Raw genomic sequence first — 20,595 nt, 5'->3', positions numbered from 1 at the left:
TCTGGTTCAAGAGATTGAGAAGGTCCAAAGAAGAGCGGCAAGATTCTTGACTGGTACATTTAGCCATCGCGAGAGCATTACATATCTCATAGAAAGTTTGAAGTGGGACACACTTTCAATTACATGGCACACTAAATGGAAGGGGCTGCTCACTAAATTCCGAAATCCGACCTTCACCGAGGATGTAGAGCATATATTATTACCACCAACTTTCAAATCGCGCAATGACCACCATTCAAAGATAAGGGAAATTAGAGCTCGTACTGAGGCATTCAGACAGTTGTTTTTCCCTCACGCAATCCGCGAGTGGAACAGAGAGGGAGGGGGGTGCGGGGGATATATATGTAGATGTGGAAATAAATCATGTACTCGTAGAATATTTTCGGTTCAACAACAATATATTTTCAACTCTCATCCCCAAAGTAACAATTATTCCGTACAAGCTCCAGCAAGCCAACTGGTTCCAAGATAAACGTCAGAATCGACAAACCACCCATACAATTACATACATGCTGCCTCATACAGAGCCAAGACATGAAGTAAGAGTCTCTATACAATACACGCTTCATCTGTCTCTGTAACAATCCTCATGACACCACAAACCATGGAACATCATACAAACACTCTTTGACTTTTTGATGTAAATTCCAAGGTGCTACTGGTAACCACCTGTCGGGGCCGCTCATCTGACGCAGCTCCTGGCTTCTCGTGACAGCTGTCCCTCTTGCACACACAGATATGTGTGGCACAGTAAAAAGGCTCTCTCACCCTCGTCATTAAAATATCGGGTGTTCGAGATGGTGGAGAGCCATGTGTTTCTAGAACTTACCCCGAAATTCTCGAAGCATTACAAACTGATGATTAACTGTACAAATGATCCCAGTAACATTAAAATAAACCAAATGAAACATTTGCTAAACTGTATTTATTTAGTTATTTATTATCTTCTCTCGTACATTACTACTGCAATGAAGGTCAGTTCTTGTGCTGTACAGGAAAAATGCAGTGTGTCATATGCCAGTTTAGTTGTACTCCTTTTACAGAGAACCAATCAACAATTTTTGAACACAAAGGTTTCCTTAGAATGTTTATTCAGTAGATATGACCCCATTCTGAACATGCTGATTCAATAGGCATAATCCTGAAGTTTCTTACTGTAGCTCTTTGTATTTGATTGGTTTTTCAGAATGAAAAGTAGTTCTGAGATACATACCTAAATTTCAGTTTATGTAGAAAAAAATGGAAAACAACAGGAGCTTCTGAAGTGATGTGCTACAAAGGGATCCAATTTTGTTCACAGGCAGCTAACATTAGCCTGAATTTGAGTATCTGCATGTTCAGACAGAAGATATCAAGTTATGAAACTTAAGGAACAACTTAATTGCTGTATTTCATTCACGTTTTATTCCTAATATATTGAGAAGCAGGTTACCCGACTATGTTTTCTGCAACTGAGGTAAACCTATTCATGGAACTACAGGGTACATTCAACATTCATTATGCAAATGCACACTATCGTACATGACTGTCAGCATTCAGGAGCAAGTTTCACGTAAGTGATTAATAATAAAAAGACTTCTTAAAAATACATTCAGTACATATAATTATCTTTACAATGAACTGTCTGTTCACCTTAGGGTCTCTAACCATTAACGAATCACAACATAATGCCTCAACATATTCACTATGTGATCAAAAGTGTCCAGACACCTGGCTGAAAATGACTTACAAGTTCGTGGCGCCCTCCATCGGCGATGCTCGAATTCATTATGGTGTTTAGCCTTGATGTCAACTTCCACTATCGAATGCATATGTTCAATCAGGTGCTGGAAGGTTTTTTTGGGGAATGGCAGCCCATTCTTCACAGAGTGCTGCACTGAGGAGAGGTATCGATGACAATTGGTGAGGCCTGGCACGAAGTCGCCGTTCCAAAACACCCCAAAGGTGTTCTATAGCATTCAGGTCAAGACTCTGTGCAGGCAAGTCCATTACAGGGATGTTATTGCCATGTAACCACTCTACCACAGGTCGTGCATTACGAACAGGTGCTTGATCATGTTGAAAGATGCTATCACCATCCCCGAACTGCTCTTCAACAGTGGCAAGCAAGACGGTGTTTAAAACATCAATGTAGGTCTGTGCCACGATAGTGCCATGCAACACAGAAAGGGGTGCAAACCCCCTCCATGAAAAGCACAACCTCACCATAACTACCATCGCCTCCGAATTTTACTGTTGGCACTACACACACTGGCAGATGACGTTCAATGGGCATTTGATATGCCCATTCCCTGCCAATGGATTGCCACACTGTGTACCATGATTCGTCACTGCACACAATGTTTTACCACTGTTCAATCGTCCAATGTTTACACTCCTTACACCAAGCGAGGCGTTCGGCATTTACCGGCGTGATGTTTGGCTTATGAGCAGCTGCTCGACCATGAAATCCAAGTTTTCTCACCTCCCACCTAACTGTCATAGTAGTTGCTGTGGATCCTGATGCAGTTTGGAATTCCTGTGTGATGGTCAAGATACATGTCTGCCTATTACGCATTATGACCCTCTTCTGTCAGTCAACAGACGAGGTCAACCTGCACACTTCTGTGCTGCACGTGTCCCTTCATATTTCCACTTCACTATCACATTGGAAACAGTGGACCTAGGGATATTTAGTAGTGTGGAAATCTCACATACAGACGTATGACACAAGTGACATCCAATCACCTGACCACATTTGAAGTCTGTGAGTTCAGCAGAGCACTCCATTCTCTCTCTCTCTCACGATGGCTAATGACTACTGAGGTTGCTAATATGGAGTACTTGGCAGTAGGTGGCAGCACAATGCACCTAGTATGCAAACATGCATGTTTTGGGGGGTGTCCAGATGCTTCTGATCACATATTGTATGAGCCTGTAAAAGCTAAATGAAAATGGATTTTTCTTCATCCAAAGCCTATTGTGCATCCTTTTGACAGATACTTACAAGGAGCGGTCCCAGCAGTAGAATTTTTTTGAAATAATCTATATGGTGATGTATGTCAAGGTCCATAGAATCACTCCCTGCAGCCATTCACCATGGTGGGCCCTCATTAGCGAGTAATCAATGAAAAAGAAATTCAAAATTTCACTAAAAATAGTAACAATTTACAGACCAGTTGTATAGCGTAATGGTTAAGGTAATGACCTCACATGTAGAAGATTGTGGTTTCACACTTTGTTATGCACTTTGAAATTCTTTATTTTTAAATCTTTATCGAAATTATTTTTATCTTTATTTTTATTCGATTAATTGGTTTAAATGCAATTTTTTTCCATTCCCTTGTCACCACATGTAAGTCATTGTATGAAATATATCAACTGCTTTCATTTTTCTTCCTATCAGTCTTTTTCCACTTGGAATGCCTATTAATGAGATTTCGATTATTGTTAACTTTGACTTAAAGCCTTCCATTTCATCATTTTAAATTTTTGTCCATGTAACTGCATTTATTACTTCTATTTCCCATTTTGCTTGAAATTTGTTTTACTTATAGTCCCCATTTTCCTTTAAAACATCATCCAAGTTATTTTGTCCATAGTACAATAAGAATTTATATTTTAAATGTTTGTATGACCATTGCAATCCAAAAAGACGTACATCTTGTAAAGAAGAATACATTCTTGATACCACTGCACAGTAGATTATTTTGTCTTTTGTTTTTTAATCGACAGATCAGCATTTTCATATGTTTAAACATTAAGACAGATAAATAAAAGTAATTAAATTCACATGCATAAGTATTCCAAGTGAAAAATAAATATAAGAAGAAAAATTAAGAGCAATTGAAGAAGTTAATAAGTTGATTACAACGGTATGACAAGGAAATACAAATTAAAAAAATTGTTTGTAAACCAATTAATTGCATAAAAATGGTGACCAAAGTCATTTTTACAAAGATTTTTTAAAAAATAAAAAAGTTTCCATTGCTTGATGAGATTCAAACCATCCACCCTAGTCAGTAACTTAAATACTATAGTACTTTCTTTTCTTCAACCAGTCCATAAATGGTTACTATTTTTAATGTTAAACAGCATCATGTGAAATTCCATTTTTTTTATTATTTTTTTCTGATTATCCGCAAATGAGTGTCCACCAGGATGAATGGCTCGAACATGTGATTTCTTGGACCTTAACCTAAGACACCATATAGAGTATTTAAAAAAAAAAATCAATCCCACCCACTGCAGTTAATTTATTTTTCTTTTTCATTTTGCTTAAATCATCATATGATATCCTAATGAGACACTAAAATCCAAGCCCCTGAACCTGGAGTGTGACAAATACTCACTAGTTACAGTCCTTTGTGAAATCTTTCGGAGTGCTCATCATGACTCACTGAAATATCAACATACAATGCCTAGAAAGTTTACTTTACCTCTCCTTTGGATTTCTGAGAAGGTACATCGCTCTTCCTTCTGTTATTTGATGAACTAAGAAACTGGCCTTGCTGCTGCTGCTGCTGCTAATAAACAACTTTTTTTTCTACTTCTGATGTTGCTGCATTTAATCAGTGTGTCACTTACTTCTGACTTATTTCTTCTGTATTATGATTTTAGTTTCAGTGGTGGGCACAAGCAAACCAGAAATCTATAACTTAGAACTCCAGAAACATAGAATGCCACACACTGGCAAATCATGATTTTTGAAGTATTTCCTGATTATATTTTTTTGACTAGGGTTACTTTCTTATCTGACCTTATTTTAGGTATGTGCAACAGTAATTTTGTAAAATTCAGAAGTGCATGTCAGATTTCCTAGTTCTAGCCAAAGGCAGAAAGTATTCAAACAACACATGGAAAAAAGGTTCAGATTCCACAATATCTAATCCACTCTAATAACACTCAACAGTTAAAATGCTACATTTCACTTCAGATCAGTGCTGAAATGAACTAATAAGTTATATTTTTTTCCACATCTGTAATAGTTAGCCTTAGTTTCCCAAAATCATAACACCAGCATCCCATCATTTTTGTACAAGGAGACTATTTTGTTCTAAGTTTCAATCACACTTCAAATTAACTATGTTACTATGACTGTCATACCTTTGAGTTACGTGCTAAAAAAGTGACGTAATTTCTTCCTTCAGAGGATATAATATAGGAATCTTCAATTTCTTCATCTGATGCTAAAACTGGCTTTTGGGTGTCTTCTTTACTTTTTTGCAAAACAGCATCTAATGGTAACACACAACCATTTTTGAAAAGAACAATGGGAGGTTTTTCTTCAGAAGATGACAAAATGCAGTTTATGGGTTCCTGAAACTAAGTTGAAAAACATTTAAACATTAGTGTTTTATACCTTACACTTAACAGTATTACTAAAATGAGTACCAAATTAAGAAAAGAAATTTTAATGACCGTACCTTTATTTTATTTGCTTTATCCAACCTGTCATCATTTTCTGTCCATGTCCGGATTTGGTTATAGTGAAACACACCCACATACTGTTTGTTTGCTTTGTCGTATATTACAGGTGATGTCAGTCTGCTTTTTGTGCTCCAGCTACCAATCTGCTTCTGATCTTGCAACTGCAAAACAACAAGTCATAAAAGTAACCATTGTAGCAGTAACAGTAGGAAGAGCAATAATGCTGACAGTAGTGACCAATTTATTTTTTAACTCATGTTAGAAGTATCATTATGATGACATGTTGTTACATGTAGAAAAATATCTGAAAAACATGTCATACTTGTTCAGTCTCAATGATTAATGAAACAAATCAAATGCATGAAACTAACTGACAAAATCTGGGTTTCAATACAATTCACTGTCCTGCCAGATCTTTTATTTCATAGTTTGTCAGATGCACTACGAATTCTGATTCAAAGAAGGTAAGAACAGACCAGGGCATCTTTCTCGTGTATGAACCAAGGTGGTTCTTATCCTCCTTTAATCTAGTGTGTGTAACAAATTTCTCATTGGAATTTCCCTTTTATACTGTTATTATTTTGTTTCTCTTTCAAATTTATAATCTGGAAAAAAAAACACTTAATCTCTGCCAGTATACCAATTTGTTAACTTTGGTTTATGATCCTATTGTAAGCCTGGACTATTAGCCATGGCACTTTCCTTTAAGGGAAGCTGTAACTATGAGGACACACCTTCGAGATGAGCAGTCAGTCACAAATTGGTCAGCGCTCAGCTGGGACACTCACCTGTAATTGCTTTTCTCGAAATTTCCATGTCACAGCTGTAGGTAGTACATCTGAAATGTAGGTTTTAGCTTGTAACTGAAGAAGAGAATAGAGGTTGGCTATTGAAAAATATCATCTAGCATGCTTCTTACAAGGGGAGGGCATGAATTGGGAAACTCAGATTGGAATGAGGCTTGGTTGGCTTGTAGTTACCTAAAGGGTGTTACCCTGCAAGCAGTGGTAAAACACACCGACCAGCCAAAACGATTTCAAAATTTCACCCACACTTTATACAGGGTGTACACTTATCTTGACCACGCTAAATAACTGTTTGTCCGGATGCAAATTACAAAATGTTTCAAGCAAATGTTCTTTAGCCATCAGGGGAACATCAATCAGCATGATTGCCTTCAAAATTGTTAAGGCTTTCGTGGCCACTTGTTGACAAACTGCCTATTGGCTTCTGTCTCGGGTTCTTCAGCCGACGTTCATCTAATGATTTTTCTGACGTTTCGCCAGCACGAGTGGCTGGCTTTGTCAAAGCTTCACCCTCCATTGCCGGTGGTGAACTGGAGGCGAGCTCGCGGGCGCAGACTATATGTACCTGGCGCGCCAACGTCCGAGGGCTTCTCCGCGGTCATTTCCGGTGCGGTTCTCCTCTTGCTACCTGCGACGGTCGTTCGCTGCAGTACGGGAAGCCAGGATCCGTTTACCTTAAGGCTTTCCTCTTTCTTGTTGAAACTGTTCAGGTGTTTTTGTATTTCTACAGCTTCTCTGAACAAGCGCGTGTGATAGTGCTTCTCTACAGCTAGAACTTCCGTGTCGGCGAATTTTATTACGTGGTCGGTCCCATTCAGTGCGTGCTCTGCCACGGCCGATTTCTCCACCTGCCCCAACCTGCAATGTCGCTTGTGCTCTCTGATCCTGGTGTTAATTGATCGTCCAGTCATTCCGACATAAACTTTTCCGCATGTGCATGGTATACGGTATATTCCCGACCTTGCAAGTGGGTCTCCTTTCTCCTTCGCCGATCTAAGACACTCTTTGATCTTCCTTGTCGGTTCAAAAGGACGGGTATACACTCGCACACACACACATATCCATCCACACATATACAGACACAAGCAGACATATATATATATGATTATAATAGAGGGAAACAGTCTTTCCGCTCCCGGGATTGGAATGACTCCTTACCCTCTCCCTTAAAACCCACATCCTTTCGTCTTTCCCTCTCCTTCCCTCTTTCCTGATGAGGCAACAGTTTGTTGCGAAAGCTTGAATTTTGTGTGGAATTTTGTGTGTATGTTTGTGTGTCTGTCGACCTGCCAGCACTTTCATTTGGTAAGTCACATCATCTTTGTTTTATATATATATATATGCTGCTCATCCACATGACTGCAATCTCAGGCAACTGAAACCACCAGAATAGCATGGAGTGCTGCATCAAACGAGTCTTCGGATATGTGAGAGAACCAGCTATCACCATGATTTAACTCCAGTCAGAACTTTGTTTTTAGGGTAATATACAGCTTCATATGTCTACAGAATCCTTTACATATAAACCAAAATGAGAGGTCATTAACAAGGTCTGCATTCTTTAAATGATTACTACTAAAAATTCTGGAACGCAGCCTTGTGTGTTTAACTGATTGTAAATGAAGTTAAAGAGTGGTACCATCATGGTAGCATAAAATTTTAATACTCTGTTGGTAACACCATCACAGACACAACAAAAACTTTTCTTTAGGAACCTAGAGAGATATATAATATCAATCAGTTTTTACCAATAGCCTGTTGCTAATGTATACAATGTCTGTTTTGACAAATGTTAAGGACCTGCCTTTGATAAATTACTGTTAAGTATAATTTTTTCTGGCACTGTAAGGCTAAATAAATCGAAAGAGGAGGAGTCATTCCATGTCAAGTCAACCCAGCTGCCAACTTGACCATCTCCAATTTTCATTAAATTTGGTGTTCACTACACATGAGGAGAGAATGAAAAATGCCCAATTTCAGAACTGTAGCACAAGTATGACAAAGGAATGAGCACCCAAATTTCTAAAAATGTGTGCAAAATTCGAAAAACACTGCTCACAAAAAAAGACTGTAATTTCTGTTCTAATAGAGACAGAATCATGGATCAGGTAATTTTGGAAATGGCTAAGAAAAGACTGCAAATGATATTCAACTTGGCCATGTTAAAAAACACACACATAATTAAGGTCAGTGACCTTGAATATCTCAAAACGTATCACCTTCAAAATTTCTGAGAAAGATGTACTTGCTTCTTCATTGTTCCACTAAACATAGTGAAAAATCAAGTTGGGATGTCATCTGGATTAGGACATGTGAGTTAATATCTAAAGCTATGTGACACAATAAAGCAACAGAAATTTAATGCAAACTGAAACAAAATGTTATAAGTACTGAAAAACATGTTAACTTTTAAAAAGATGATGTAATAGCAATGCACAGTATGGCAATATGAACAGGCCAATTGCAAGTATTTGTAATACGCAAGGTAACAGCACGCTCTCTGACCTTCAATGACACAAAACATGATACAACCATCCTAGACAAATGTATGGAATGCATGGAAAAAACATTCAAATATCACAACCAAATGCAATGACAAATGCATCATCAGTAGTTACCACGCCTCAACACTGAGAAGCAAGATATAACACTTTTGAGCATCTTCTGGTGAAAGGGCATACATGTGACATGTTGCTGTACTCCCATCAACCTTTGTAAAAATGTCTATCTTGTCCACAGTAAAGACGTCAGATTTCTTGGGGTACACAATGAAGGTGAAGAGCCATGACGATGTAGGGAGCTTTTGTAACCCCACTGGTATATTCATTAACATTAAAAACACATCCAAGCCAGCAGCAACCTTCATACAAACATACAGCAAACACAGTGATATCAACAGGGTATGAGTATTGTGGGTCTGTGTCAGATACTCATTTTTGATGTATGGTGAAGTGGAGAAAACATTCATTTGGATTTTTTTATGGACAGTGGAAATAACGCAGTGCAACTAGTGGGTACCAAAAATAGTGCAAATCTGTGCTAATGACTCTTGAAAGAGAGGAGCGTCCTCATTATATTCCCTGTTAGTTTTATTATGAAAGTGATACACTGTAATGTTCTTGGAACATCATTCATAAAGCTACCTGGGTGTCATCATCTGAGAGGTGTAGATGCACTGCAGACTGGCATGGGAAGCAAGTCTCTCAGTGGTACCCCAATACCACCACATGGTCCTCTGCCATATGATGTGGCAAGGAAATGACACTCTAAACAGACACTGAAATCACTCTGATGAAAAGATAAGTTAAGCAATGGCATTGTAAAAGATGAACACACACAACACTGTCATGTTTAAGGCATTCCGATTTGTTAACAAATGAAATGTGATCAACTGCATAGGTTTCTGGATGTCATTATAAACAACAAATGGATGAATAGAGGTCTGTGCATTGTTCCAGTGAACCCCCTTAAACCTCATCCTGCATGACAAATGTATAATTCTCTGCAAAATCACAAACAACAATGTATTCATTGTCACAAGTGTCCCTTTCAGATTGAAAAGACTGTTGGACAGCTATGAAGCTGCAGGAGCTTTTTTGAATTCTTCAGTGAGGTTTCCCAAGAAACCTTCCACAAAACAGACATGTTTGGAGAGATGTTTGGTCTGTAGGTGTCCAAAGTTTGTATGTTATTTCATCAGCTCCATTTTCAACAAACAAGTCCTATAGATTATATAATGAAAGATTGTGCACTTGGGCAGTTCTCACATTTTGACATATAACATTTTGGCTGTGCAGGATTACAAATGCTCTCGGACAGACAGTGTTTGTATGCATTAAGGTGACAGTTGGCATCACCTGTCCAACATGAGCTTCACATTTTCATGAATACTGCAAGACGCACACTATAGGTACTGGTTGCACCAGCCAGAACACCGTTCTTGGGTCGTAACTGGCAAACTTTGGATAATGCTACTTTCAGCTTTAACTCTGGATGCCCTGATAAAAATCATTAGGTTTTCCTACACCAGTCATTTTTGTTTATGAACCCTGGAACCATTTCCCTTGACAGCAACAAAATCCTTCTTCTCGGGCACATAGCGGCTTATATCCACTCTGTTGTAAAATTCTATGTGAAAGTCCACAAAATGTTCACTTAGGTCTCGGATTAGGAGTTCCTAAGATACTACATTCTTTGACCAATATTAAATAGTTTGAGGCTTCAAATTCATTTTCAATCATTCGGATGCTCCCACTTTTCGGAAGAAGCATCAATATTTGGTTCTTCTCACTGTTTGAAGTGCTATTACTAAATTATTCTTTCAGTTGTGTTATACATTGAAGCGCCAATGAAACTGGTATAGGCATGCATATTCAAATACAGAGATATGTAAACAGGCAGAATAGGGCGCTGTGGTTGGCAACGCCTATATACGGCAACAAGTGTCTGGCGCAGTTGATACATCGGTTCCTGCTGCTACAATGGCAGGTTTTTCACGATTTAAGTGAATTTGAACATGGTGTTATAATTGGTGCATAAGGTGGTGATGAAGTGGAGATTTTCCCATGTGACCATTTCACGAGTGTACCGTGATTATCAGGAATTCGGCAAAACATCAAATCTCCAACATCTCTGTGGCTGGTAAAAGCTCCTGCAAGAACAGGACCAACAATGACTGAAGAGAATCATTCAGTAAGACAGAAGTGCAACCCTTCTGCAAATTGCTGTAGATTTCAATGCTGGACGATCAGCTAGGGGCAGAGTGTGAACCATTCAACAAAACATCATCGATATCGGCTTTCAGAGTTAAGGCCCATTCATGTACTTCATGACTGCTCGGCACGAAGCTTTACACCTCGCCTGGGCCCGTCGACACCGACATTGGACTGTTGATGACTGGAAACATGTTGCCTAGTCAGACTAGTCTCATTTCAAATTGTATACAGCGGATGGATGTGTACGGGTAGGGAGACAACCTCATGAATCCACGGACCCTGCATGTCAGCAGGGGACTATTCAAGCTGGTGGAGCTCTGTAATGGTGTGGGACATGTGCAGTTAGGGTGATATGGGACCCCCCCCCCAATACCTCTAGATATGATTCTGACAGGTGACATGTACATAACTGTAAGCATACTGCCTGATCACTCACATCCATTCATGTCCATTGTGCATTCCAATGGATTTGGTCAATTCCAGCAACACAATGTGGCACCCCACATGTCCATAATTGCTACAGAATGGCTCCAAGAACACTGTTCTGAGTTTAAACACTTCCGCTGGCTACCAATCTCCCTCGACATGAACATTATTGAGAATATCTGAGATGTCTTGCAACGTTCTGTTCAGAAGAGATCTACATCCCCTCATACTCTTACAGATTTATGGACAGCCCTGCAGGATTCATGGTGTCAGTTCCCTCCAGCACTACTTCAGACATAAGTCGAGTCCATGCCATGTCATGTTGCAGCACTTCTGTGTGGTCACTGGGGCCCTACACAACATTAGGTAGGTGTACCAGTTTCTTTGCCTCTTCAATGGGATTTCAGATTCCATAACATTGTTTCGCCCTCTGCTTTTTCTCGTATTTATTTCTGAATACTTCAGACACTTTCTCGACCTTATTCTCTGCATATGTTTTCTCTTTGTCTCTTCTTTTCCACTGGTGACTCACCAATGATACCAGACTATCAGTTAATTCAACTACATCAACATCATGGTCAATAGATGTGTGTGAGGAGTTACGCTGAGTTGTGATTCCTATATCTTTCCACATAGTAGGTTCAGCCACAAGCCCTTGTTTGTGTGTCAATTTTTTCCTGCACCTATCACACATTTTGTGGTCTGTCATTATGCCACCAATCATATCAACATTTGTACTTGGCATATTACAAGTGCTTGCTATTGGCCTGTTCATTTTGCTACCTTACTGTTTATTGCTATCACACAATCTTTTTTAAAAGTTAACATGTTTTTCAGTACTTTAAGTTATTCTGTTGCAGTTTGCATTCAATTTTTATTGCTTTATTGTGTCATACTACTGAAGAAATAAAGTAATATCTCCAAATCCAAATGTCATCCTAACTTGATTTTTTACTATGTTGTGTGATGTAATATGAAGGCGCAAATATATTTTTTCAGACATTTTGTAGGTGATATGTTCTGAGTTATTCAAGGTCACTGACCTTGATTATGTACATTATTTGAATACGGTAATGTTGGATACCTTTTTAAAGCTTGTTCTTAGCCGTTTCCAAATTTATCTGAAAGTGCTTCTATTTCTCTTAGAACAGACATTACAGCCATTTCTGTATGCAATGTTTGTCACATTTTTCACACATTTTTAGACCTTTGGGTGGCCATTACTTCTGTCATACTTGTGCTACTGATAAACCAGATATATGTACAGTATTTAACAATGATTTTCTGAGCATTGCTGGTGAATTAAATAAAAATTCAGTTTCTACAGGGAATCATAACTTTCTTGGCAAATGCCTTTCTGAGATAGATGTCTGAAATACTCCTCTGTGATACAGACAAGGGGGAGACTGAGTCAATAATTAAATCACTGAAGACTAAAGACTCACAGTTACGATGGAGTGCCTATCGGAATATTTAAGTACTGTGCTGCACATGTTAGCCCTGTATTTAGCCATATCTGTAATTTTTCCTTTAGGATGGTCAGTTTCCTGATTAAAGTACTCAGTAGTAAAACTGCTCTATAAAAAGGGAGAAAGAGATAATGTAGACAATTTTAGACCATTTCTATGCCATCAGTGTTTGCTAAAATTATTGAAAAGGCTGTGTATGTAAGGATAATTGATCATTTTATATCACACGATCTTCTATCAAATGTACAGTTTGGCTTTAGAAGTTGTTTAACAACTGAAAATGCTATATTTTCTTTTCCCTGTAAGGTACTGGATGGGTTAAACAAAAGGTTTCGAACGCTAGGCAGATTTTTTGATTTAACTAAGGCGTTTGTGTTAATAACAAAATATTGCTTCAGAAGTTGGACCATTATGGAATATGGGGAGCAGCTCACAATTGGTTCACCTCTTACTTTAGGAACAGACAGTAAAAGGTCATTATTCACAATATTGAGAATGGCTGTGAGGTGGGGTCTGAGTGGGGTATGGTCAAATGGGGGGTGTCCCAGGGATCAGTGTTGGAGCCACTCCTGTTCCTCATTTATGTAAATTATATGACCTCTAGTATTACGGGTAACTCTAAAATATTTCTGTTTGCTGATGACACAAGCTTGGTAGTAAAGGATGTTGTGTGCAACATTGGCTCATTTTCAAATAGTGCAGTACATGACCTAAGTTAATGGCTTGTAGAAAATAAACTAACGCTAAATCACAGTAAGACTCAGTTTTTACAGTTTCTAACACATAATTCAACAAAACCTGACATCTTAATTTCACAGAATTGGCATATGATTAGTGAAACTTACAGTTCAAATTTCTAGGTGTTCAGATAGATAGTAAATTGTCGTGGAAAGCCCACCTTCAGGATCTTGTCCAAAGATTTAATGCTGCCATTTTTACTATTCAACAGTATCTGAAATGGGTGATCGTTCGACACGAACATTAGTCTACTTTACTTATGTCATATGGTATTATATTTTGGGGCAACTCTTCCCATTCTAAAAGGATATTTTTGGCACAGAAACAGGCAGTTCAGGCAATAAGTGGTGTAAGTTCACAAACCTCTTGTCGATCCCTGTTCATGATTCTGGGTATTTTGACATAGGCCTGTCTCATACCCAAAATATCTCTGGAACAATAACAGCTATTGGAAAACGACTTTCACCGGTATCAATGTAGGGCTGGGGCCCATGAATGTACATATTTGGAAACATTCTAAAACGAAAGCATATGTTTTTTAACACAAATTTATGTTTTTTTAAATGGCATTGATTGCATCGCAATATTCCCATTACATCCCGAGATATTGAGACGCGAAGTTGATGCTTGAAACACCCGACATGCGCTGCTAGCGCACGTCCTGAGGCTCAGGCGTGAACCCCATGCTGCCCATAATCGCGATGTGATTCACAAGTAAGTGTCCCTCTTGATAAGCATGGAGGTGTGATTACGCATGTCAATCACAATGCGATTACGGGCAGCTTGGGGTTCACGCCTGAGCCTCAGGACGTGCGCTAGTAGCACATGTCGGGGGTTTTCAAGCGTCAACTTCACGTCTCAATATTTCGGGATGTAATGGGAATATTGCGATGCAATCAACGCCATTGTGTATGTGCTTTGTCATGCTATGGATTGCTGAAGAAAAAATATAGGACGTCCATTTAAAAAACATAAGTTTGTGTTAAAAAACATATGCTTTCGTTTTAGAATGTTTCCAAATATGTACATTCATGGGCCCCAGCCCTACACTGATATCGGCAAAAGTCGTTTTCCAATAGCTGTTATTGTTCCAGAGATATTTTGGGTGGACAAGATAGCTGGGACACCCTGTATATTCCTTACTGTCACTTCTTGTTCACAATATTAGCTTATTCCCAAGAATAAGCACCTTTCACACAGTTAATAGTCGGCACAAATCAAAACCTGTATTTGGATCAGACTTCCTTAACCACCTTGAGCAGAATGGTGTGCAGTGTACTTCTGCATCCATTTTCAATAAGCTACCACTCAAATTCAAAAATTTATCCGTTATTACTTTTAAGTTGTAATTTCATGTACTGACACGTTCCATGACCTTGGAGGTTTGCTTCTCAGTTTGGTCCTATGGAACTTGACATGTAAATAAATAAATAAATAAATACAAATCTGAAAAATGCCATTTTTCATTCTCTCCTCATATGCAATGAGTACACATTTGATAAAAATCAGAGATTGTCAGCTGTGTTGATTTAACATAGAATGATTCCTATTCTTTCAGTTTGCTTCCGCACAGTGCCAGAAAAATTGTACCTAATAGTAATTTATGAAATGCAGCTCGTCAAAATGTATCAAAATAAGTGTTGTGTACAGTATGTAGTAGGCCCTAGTCAAAAAAGATTGACATTACATATCTCCCTAGGTTTGTAAATGAACATTGAGGTTAATGCTTTCAATACATCATCATTTCTGTTGTAGGTGGCTGAGAATGCTGTTTTATTTGCCTTGCTGTTATTGTTTCACATTTCTTTGTTTTTATGAAATTCCTTTTGATTACGTGAACCAAAGCTACTTGATAATGGTACATGTAACTACCTAATTCACAAAAAAATCAATTTGAAAAAAAAAAAAGAAAGAAAGAAATATGTAAAATGAAAGTAACAAAACATGAAAACAAATGGATTTGTCATATGAATAAGTAATGTTTTACAACAATGGATGACAGTGGTTCTATTCATATAGGCCTAAAGTATGATACAGCATGTTTGGTGGAACATTGGTTTTAGACAGTTTAAAACAGATGAAGATGACAAAACATCAAGAAAGTTTACTGTGACAGTCTATCTACACATACGGAAATTAATGACACTACGTAAAGGGCGCAGTCATTTAAAGGAAAAATACATACCTATGCACAGACAAGAAGAGAATAGAAGCTTTCGAAATGTGGTGCTACAGAAGAATGCTGAAGATTAGATGGGTAGATCACATAACTAATGAGGAGGTATTGAATAGAATTGGGGAGAAGAGGAGTTTGTGGCACAACTTGACAAGAAGAAGGGACCGGTTGGTGGGACATGTTCTGAGGCATCAAGGGATCACAAATTTAGCGTTGGAGGGCAGCGTGGAGGGTAAAAATCGTAGAGGGAGACCAAGAGATGAATACACTAAGCAGATTCAGAAGGATGTAGGTTGCAGTAAGTACTGGGAGATGAAGAAGCTTGCACAGGAGGGTAAAAATCGTAGAGGGAGACCAAGAGATGAATACACTAAGCAGATTCAGAAGGATGTAGGTTGCAGTAAGTACTGGGAGATGAAGAAGCTTGCACATGGAGAGCTGCATCAAACCAGTCTCAGGACTGAAGACAACAACAACAACAACAAACTATGAAAATGTGAAGCATCTGCTCTGCTTCTTTATGGGTCAGCTTTGTTTGGCTTTTATTTCTGTTTTGAGTTGGCACTAACACTTCAGGTCTTGAAAACAACATGACCCATCAGTATATACTTTGAGATGCAATCTCATATACTACGTATTTTGCGCATGTGATGGTTCTGTTTGTAGCTATACAATATACAATGGCAACTGTACAATGTTATTCATATGTGTACAGTTCATAGTATACTACCACCACACACTCAGTTTAACAACAGAACTGTACAAGACAGCATTTAATCCATGCCTATATGTTATACACTTGTTGACAATTCGCAGGCACTCATTTCTAGTTCCATGTCAAGACAGACAGAAGTGCACACACATAACTATGCAGTAAATGTCATATTTTAGGCTACTAGGCTGTTATTAAACTGAGAACATACATTTGGTAGGGACTGAATTACTGCATAATGTTGAGTCATATGAAACTTAACACTGATATCAAATACAATATGTAAACTGGTGTTTAGTACAGTACATTATTGCTATTCAAACGATAGACGTAATTCTGCTTTCCACTATAAGAAGGCAGTTCAGCACACTCCCACGTAAAATTGCTTGTTAGGTTACGGTACGAAACAGACGGTGTCAAGGAAGGAAGACAGTGCTTAAAGTCCAGTCGATTAAGAGGTCATTAGTGGCGGAATACAAATTACGTTTGGTATACGAAACCGGCATTGCTCTTTCGAAGGGAACATCTAGTAAGAAGGATTTGTCTGTTGACTTACCGAGTAAAAATTAAACCATCAGGAAAAGTGTGAACATAAAACAATGCTAGATTCGAATCACTTTGGTTTCTCAACCATTGTGTTTCACAGTACTTACCTTATATCTTATAACGATATTTCTCCCAAGTGTCACAAGCACAGTACCGGGCTGGGAATCGTCTGTTACACCAAGTAAACTACTTTCGTCAATCAGTGGGCAAAGCCCATACGCAACACCTAATTTTGCCATTAATCACATACTGTACACTCACAATACGTAAACAAACCCACCGTGTGCACCGTGGTTTACTTTCAGTAAACACTTAAATAATATCTTACGATGCTCTGCGCAAAGTTTCTTGCTAAATGGGCAAGGCTGCCAATGGCTAGGCAGTGAATTTAAGCCGGGTTCAAACATGCAACTAGTGCATTTCTGTAGTTGCACCGTTCACAAGGACGCCACAAATTCTGCGCAGTAGCACAGCTTTCCACATGGCGCCAACAGAAATCTTATGGGTGATTATTAATGTTATGGTGCAGCTTATAGCATTAGATTTTTGGAGAAATTTAATATATATCGAAAGGATAAGGAAATGGAGGTGGCATATTTGTTGCAGTTGACAAGACACTCAGATCCACCGAGAAATAAACTGAAGCTACATGTGAGACTGTTTGGGCGAGACTCAGTATCAAGAGCGGGCATAAAATGATAACTGGATACTTCTATAGCCCACCAGACTCATCTCCTGATGTAAACGAAAAATTTAAAGAAAACTGCAATCCACTTGTACGTAAGTTCCGCAATCATACTGTAATCATCGGTGGAAACATCAGTCATCCAACACTTAATTGGGAAAATGACAGTTTTGTTAATGATCGGTGCATTAAGAAGTTTTGCTAATGGTCGGAGTATTAAGACATCCTGTAAAAAATTTTGCTCAATGCCTTTTCTGAAAATTATCCAGAAAAGACAGTTAGGAACCCCACCGACGATGAAAAAATATTGGATCTATGCCAACAAACAGAGCTGATACCTCTGAGGGTGTCCACAGTGAATATGGTATCTGTGCAGCTGTTGTGACAACAATGATTACCAAAGTACGAAAGACAACTAAAATAAGCAGAAATATACATATATTCAGTGAACTAGATAAAAAAAATCAGTAATGTCACATGTCAATGAGGAACTTAAACTTTCAGCACAGGACAGGATCATGTAGAGGAACTATGGCTCAGGTTTAAAAGATTCGTTGGCCATGCTTTGGATAGAAATGTACCCAATGGAACTTCTAAACAGAGATTACTGTATAATAGATGGAAATCGAAGTGTAGAGCCATAGATAGAGAGTGATGTCGAATGAAACTATTTGACTGTCAAGAGAGCAATGCGTGATGCCTTAAGTGACTACCTCAGCAGAATATTGTCAAATGATATTTCACAAAACCCCAGCAAATAAGCCACGAACAGAAATTGAGGGTAGCGAAGCAAAGGCTGAAATTATTAATTCCGCTTTCAATGATCCTTTACAAAGAAAAGCCAGGAGAACTGTCCCAACTTAATCCTCGAACCACTGAAAAGGTGACTAAAATAAGTATTAGTACCTATCAGTGGCGTTGCGAAACTGTTAAAACTGATCAAAGCTCCAGGGCCCAATGAAATCCCTATCAGATTCTATATTGAATTTGCGGCTGAGTTATAGCCCCTCTTCTAACTATAATCTATCATAGACCACTTGAACAAAAAACCGTGCCTAGGTCTTGGAAAAAAGCACACATCACACCCGTCTACAAGAAGGGTAGTAGAAGTGATCCACAAAACTACTGTCCAGGATCCTTGACATCAATTTGTTGTAGAATCTTAAAACATATTCTGAGCTCAAATATAATGAGATATCTTGAACAGAATGGCCTCTTCAATACCAGTCAGCATGGATTCCAAAAACATTAATCACGTGAAAGCTACCTCGCACTTTTCTCACATGACACACTGAAGCTTTGGATCAAGGCAATCAGGTAGCTGCAGTATTTCTCGATAACAGAAATTATTGTCAAAAGTACGATCATATGGGGTATCAAGTGAAATCTGTAATTGGATTGAGGACTTTTTGGTAGGGAGGACGCAGCATATTATCTTGGATCGAGAGTCATCGTCAGATGTAGAAGTAACTTCGAGAGTGCCCCATGGATGTGTGCTGGGACTCTCGCTGTTCATGTTGCTTAGCAATCATCCCGCAGTCAATATTAATTGTAACTTCAGGCATTTTGTAGATGACACAGTAATCTGTGATGAAGTACTGTCTGAAAGAAGCTGCACAAATATTCAGTTAGATCTTGGTAAGATTTCAAAGTGGTGCAAAGATTGCCAGTTTTCTTTAAATGTTCAGAAATGTAAGATTGTGCACTTCAACAAACGAACAAATCAAGAGCCCATACTGCTTTATCTATTACCAAGTATCTGGCCAGACATTCTGTTATTGCCATCGGACATCCACCATATTCGCCCGACCTTTCACCTTGCTATTTTCCCTTGTTTAGGCGAGTGAAAAGGCGACTGAAAGAAAAGATTCATTAAAATACCGCAGACATCCAATGGGCTGTGACAAATAAGCTCACAAGCATCACAGTTGAAAATTTCACTGCTTGCTTCAAAAATCTGCAGAAACGTTGGCAACTGTGTATAGATAACAAAGAGGACTACTTTCACAGGAGCTAGGGTCATTACTTGGTAAGGGAAACTTTCAAACCTGTTCTGGAACTTTTCTGACAAAAGGAGTATTAAAAAGAGAAGCAGCTGTGTGGACATCAAGAGATTAGATGGAAAACCAGTACTAAACATAGAAGGTAAAGCTTGAAGGTTGAAGGAGTATATAGAGGGTATATATAATGGAAATGAACTTGAAGGCAATATTATACAAATGGAAGGGAACGTAGATGAAGATGAGATGGGAGTGTACAGGATGGCGGGTATGGGCAGGCGGTGGGCGTTGTGGAATAATAGTGTGAATTTTAGAGAAAGGCCATTTATTGGCTAAAGCATGATGAACGGGGCTACATAGGCCTAGGGAGGTGAGGGTGAGCCAGAGCTTACAATTTGGCGAACATTGTTCGCGAAGCTACCGAAAGTGGTTGTCTGCCAAAACTAAGTCCGCAGTGCCGTAGCACCGGGAGAAGCGGGAGATGTTCAATGCTACAGGGAGCGCATCCGACTCGCGGGTGAGCAAGAATACAAGAGAGCGGGCCCGGCGACGGGCGGCCGGGTATATTCGACGCACCACGCGGCTTCCTCCACCCTGATTGGTCAGGACCGAGCAAACCGTGCGGGCGGCATGGAACTTTCCAGAGCGTTGCCTGCTAAGCGACGCCTGCGGCGGCGTTACCTCGTCAGCACACGAGAGAGGCGCGTGAACAAGGTGCCCTTTCTCGGTGCTGACTTCCTGTTACAAGACCGTGGGATGAAAGAATTTACAGGCAGCTAACACTGCCAGCCGTGGCTTGGCCGCAATGGAAAAATGAAGTTACCGGTTTGAGGCTCATATAATAAAGTAAAATCCCTTATTGTCTGGCTCATCCTTTACAGGAGATATGATGCTGCAAGAAAAATTTGACAGA

General features: G+C 39.0%; 1 protein-coding gene across 1 annotated transcript in view; it reads right to left on the bottom strand.

The window, feature by feature from the left end:
- Window positions 1-17,334, bottom strand: part of LOC126252029 (nucleolar protein 11-like) — a 68,167-nt gene extending 50,833 nt beyond the window's left edge. Inside the window, exons 1-3 of the mRNA XM_049952815.1 lie at window positions 17,105-17,334; window positions 5,406-5,570; window positions 5,086-5,304 (exon numbers count right to left, since the gene is read on the bottom strand). Of these exons, the coding sequence (XP_049808772.1) occupies window positions 5,086-5,304; window positions 5,406-5,570; window positions 17,105-17,236 (516 nt within the window). The 5' untranslated portion in view covers window positions 17,237-17,334. The remainder of the gene's footprint in view (window positions 1-5,085; window positions 5,305-5,405; window positions 5,571-17,104) is intronic.
- Window positions 17,335-20,595: the final 3,261 nt, after the last annotated feature.

Source organism: Schistocerca nitens, chromosome 4 (assembly GCF_023898315.1).
Source record: "Schistocerca nitens isolate TAMUIC-IGC-003100 chromosome 4, iqSchNite1.1, whole genome shotgun sequence".
Classification (NCBI taxonomy): Eukaryota; Metazoa; Arthropoda; class Insecta; order Orthoptera; family Acrididae; genus Schistocerca; species Schistocerca nitens.
The sequence above is the reverse complement of the archived record's forward strand: the minus strand, read 5'-3'. Positions and strand labels throughout refer to the sequence as shown.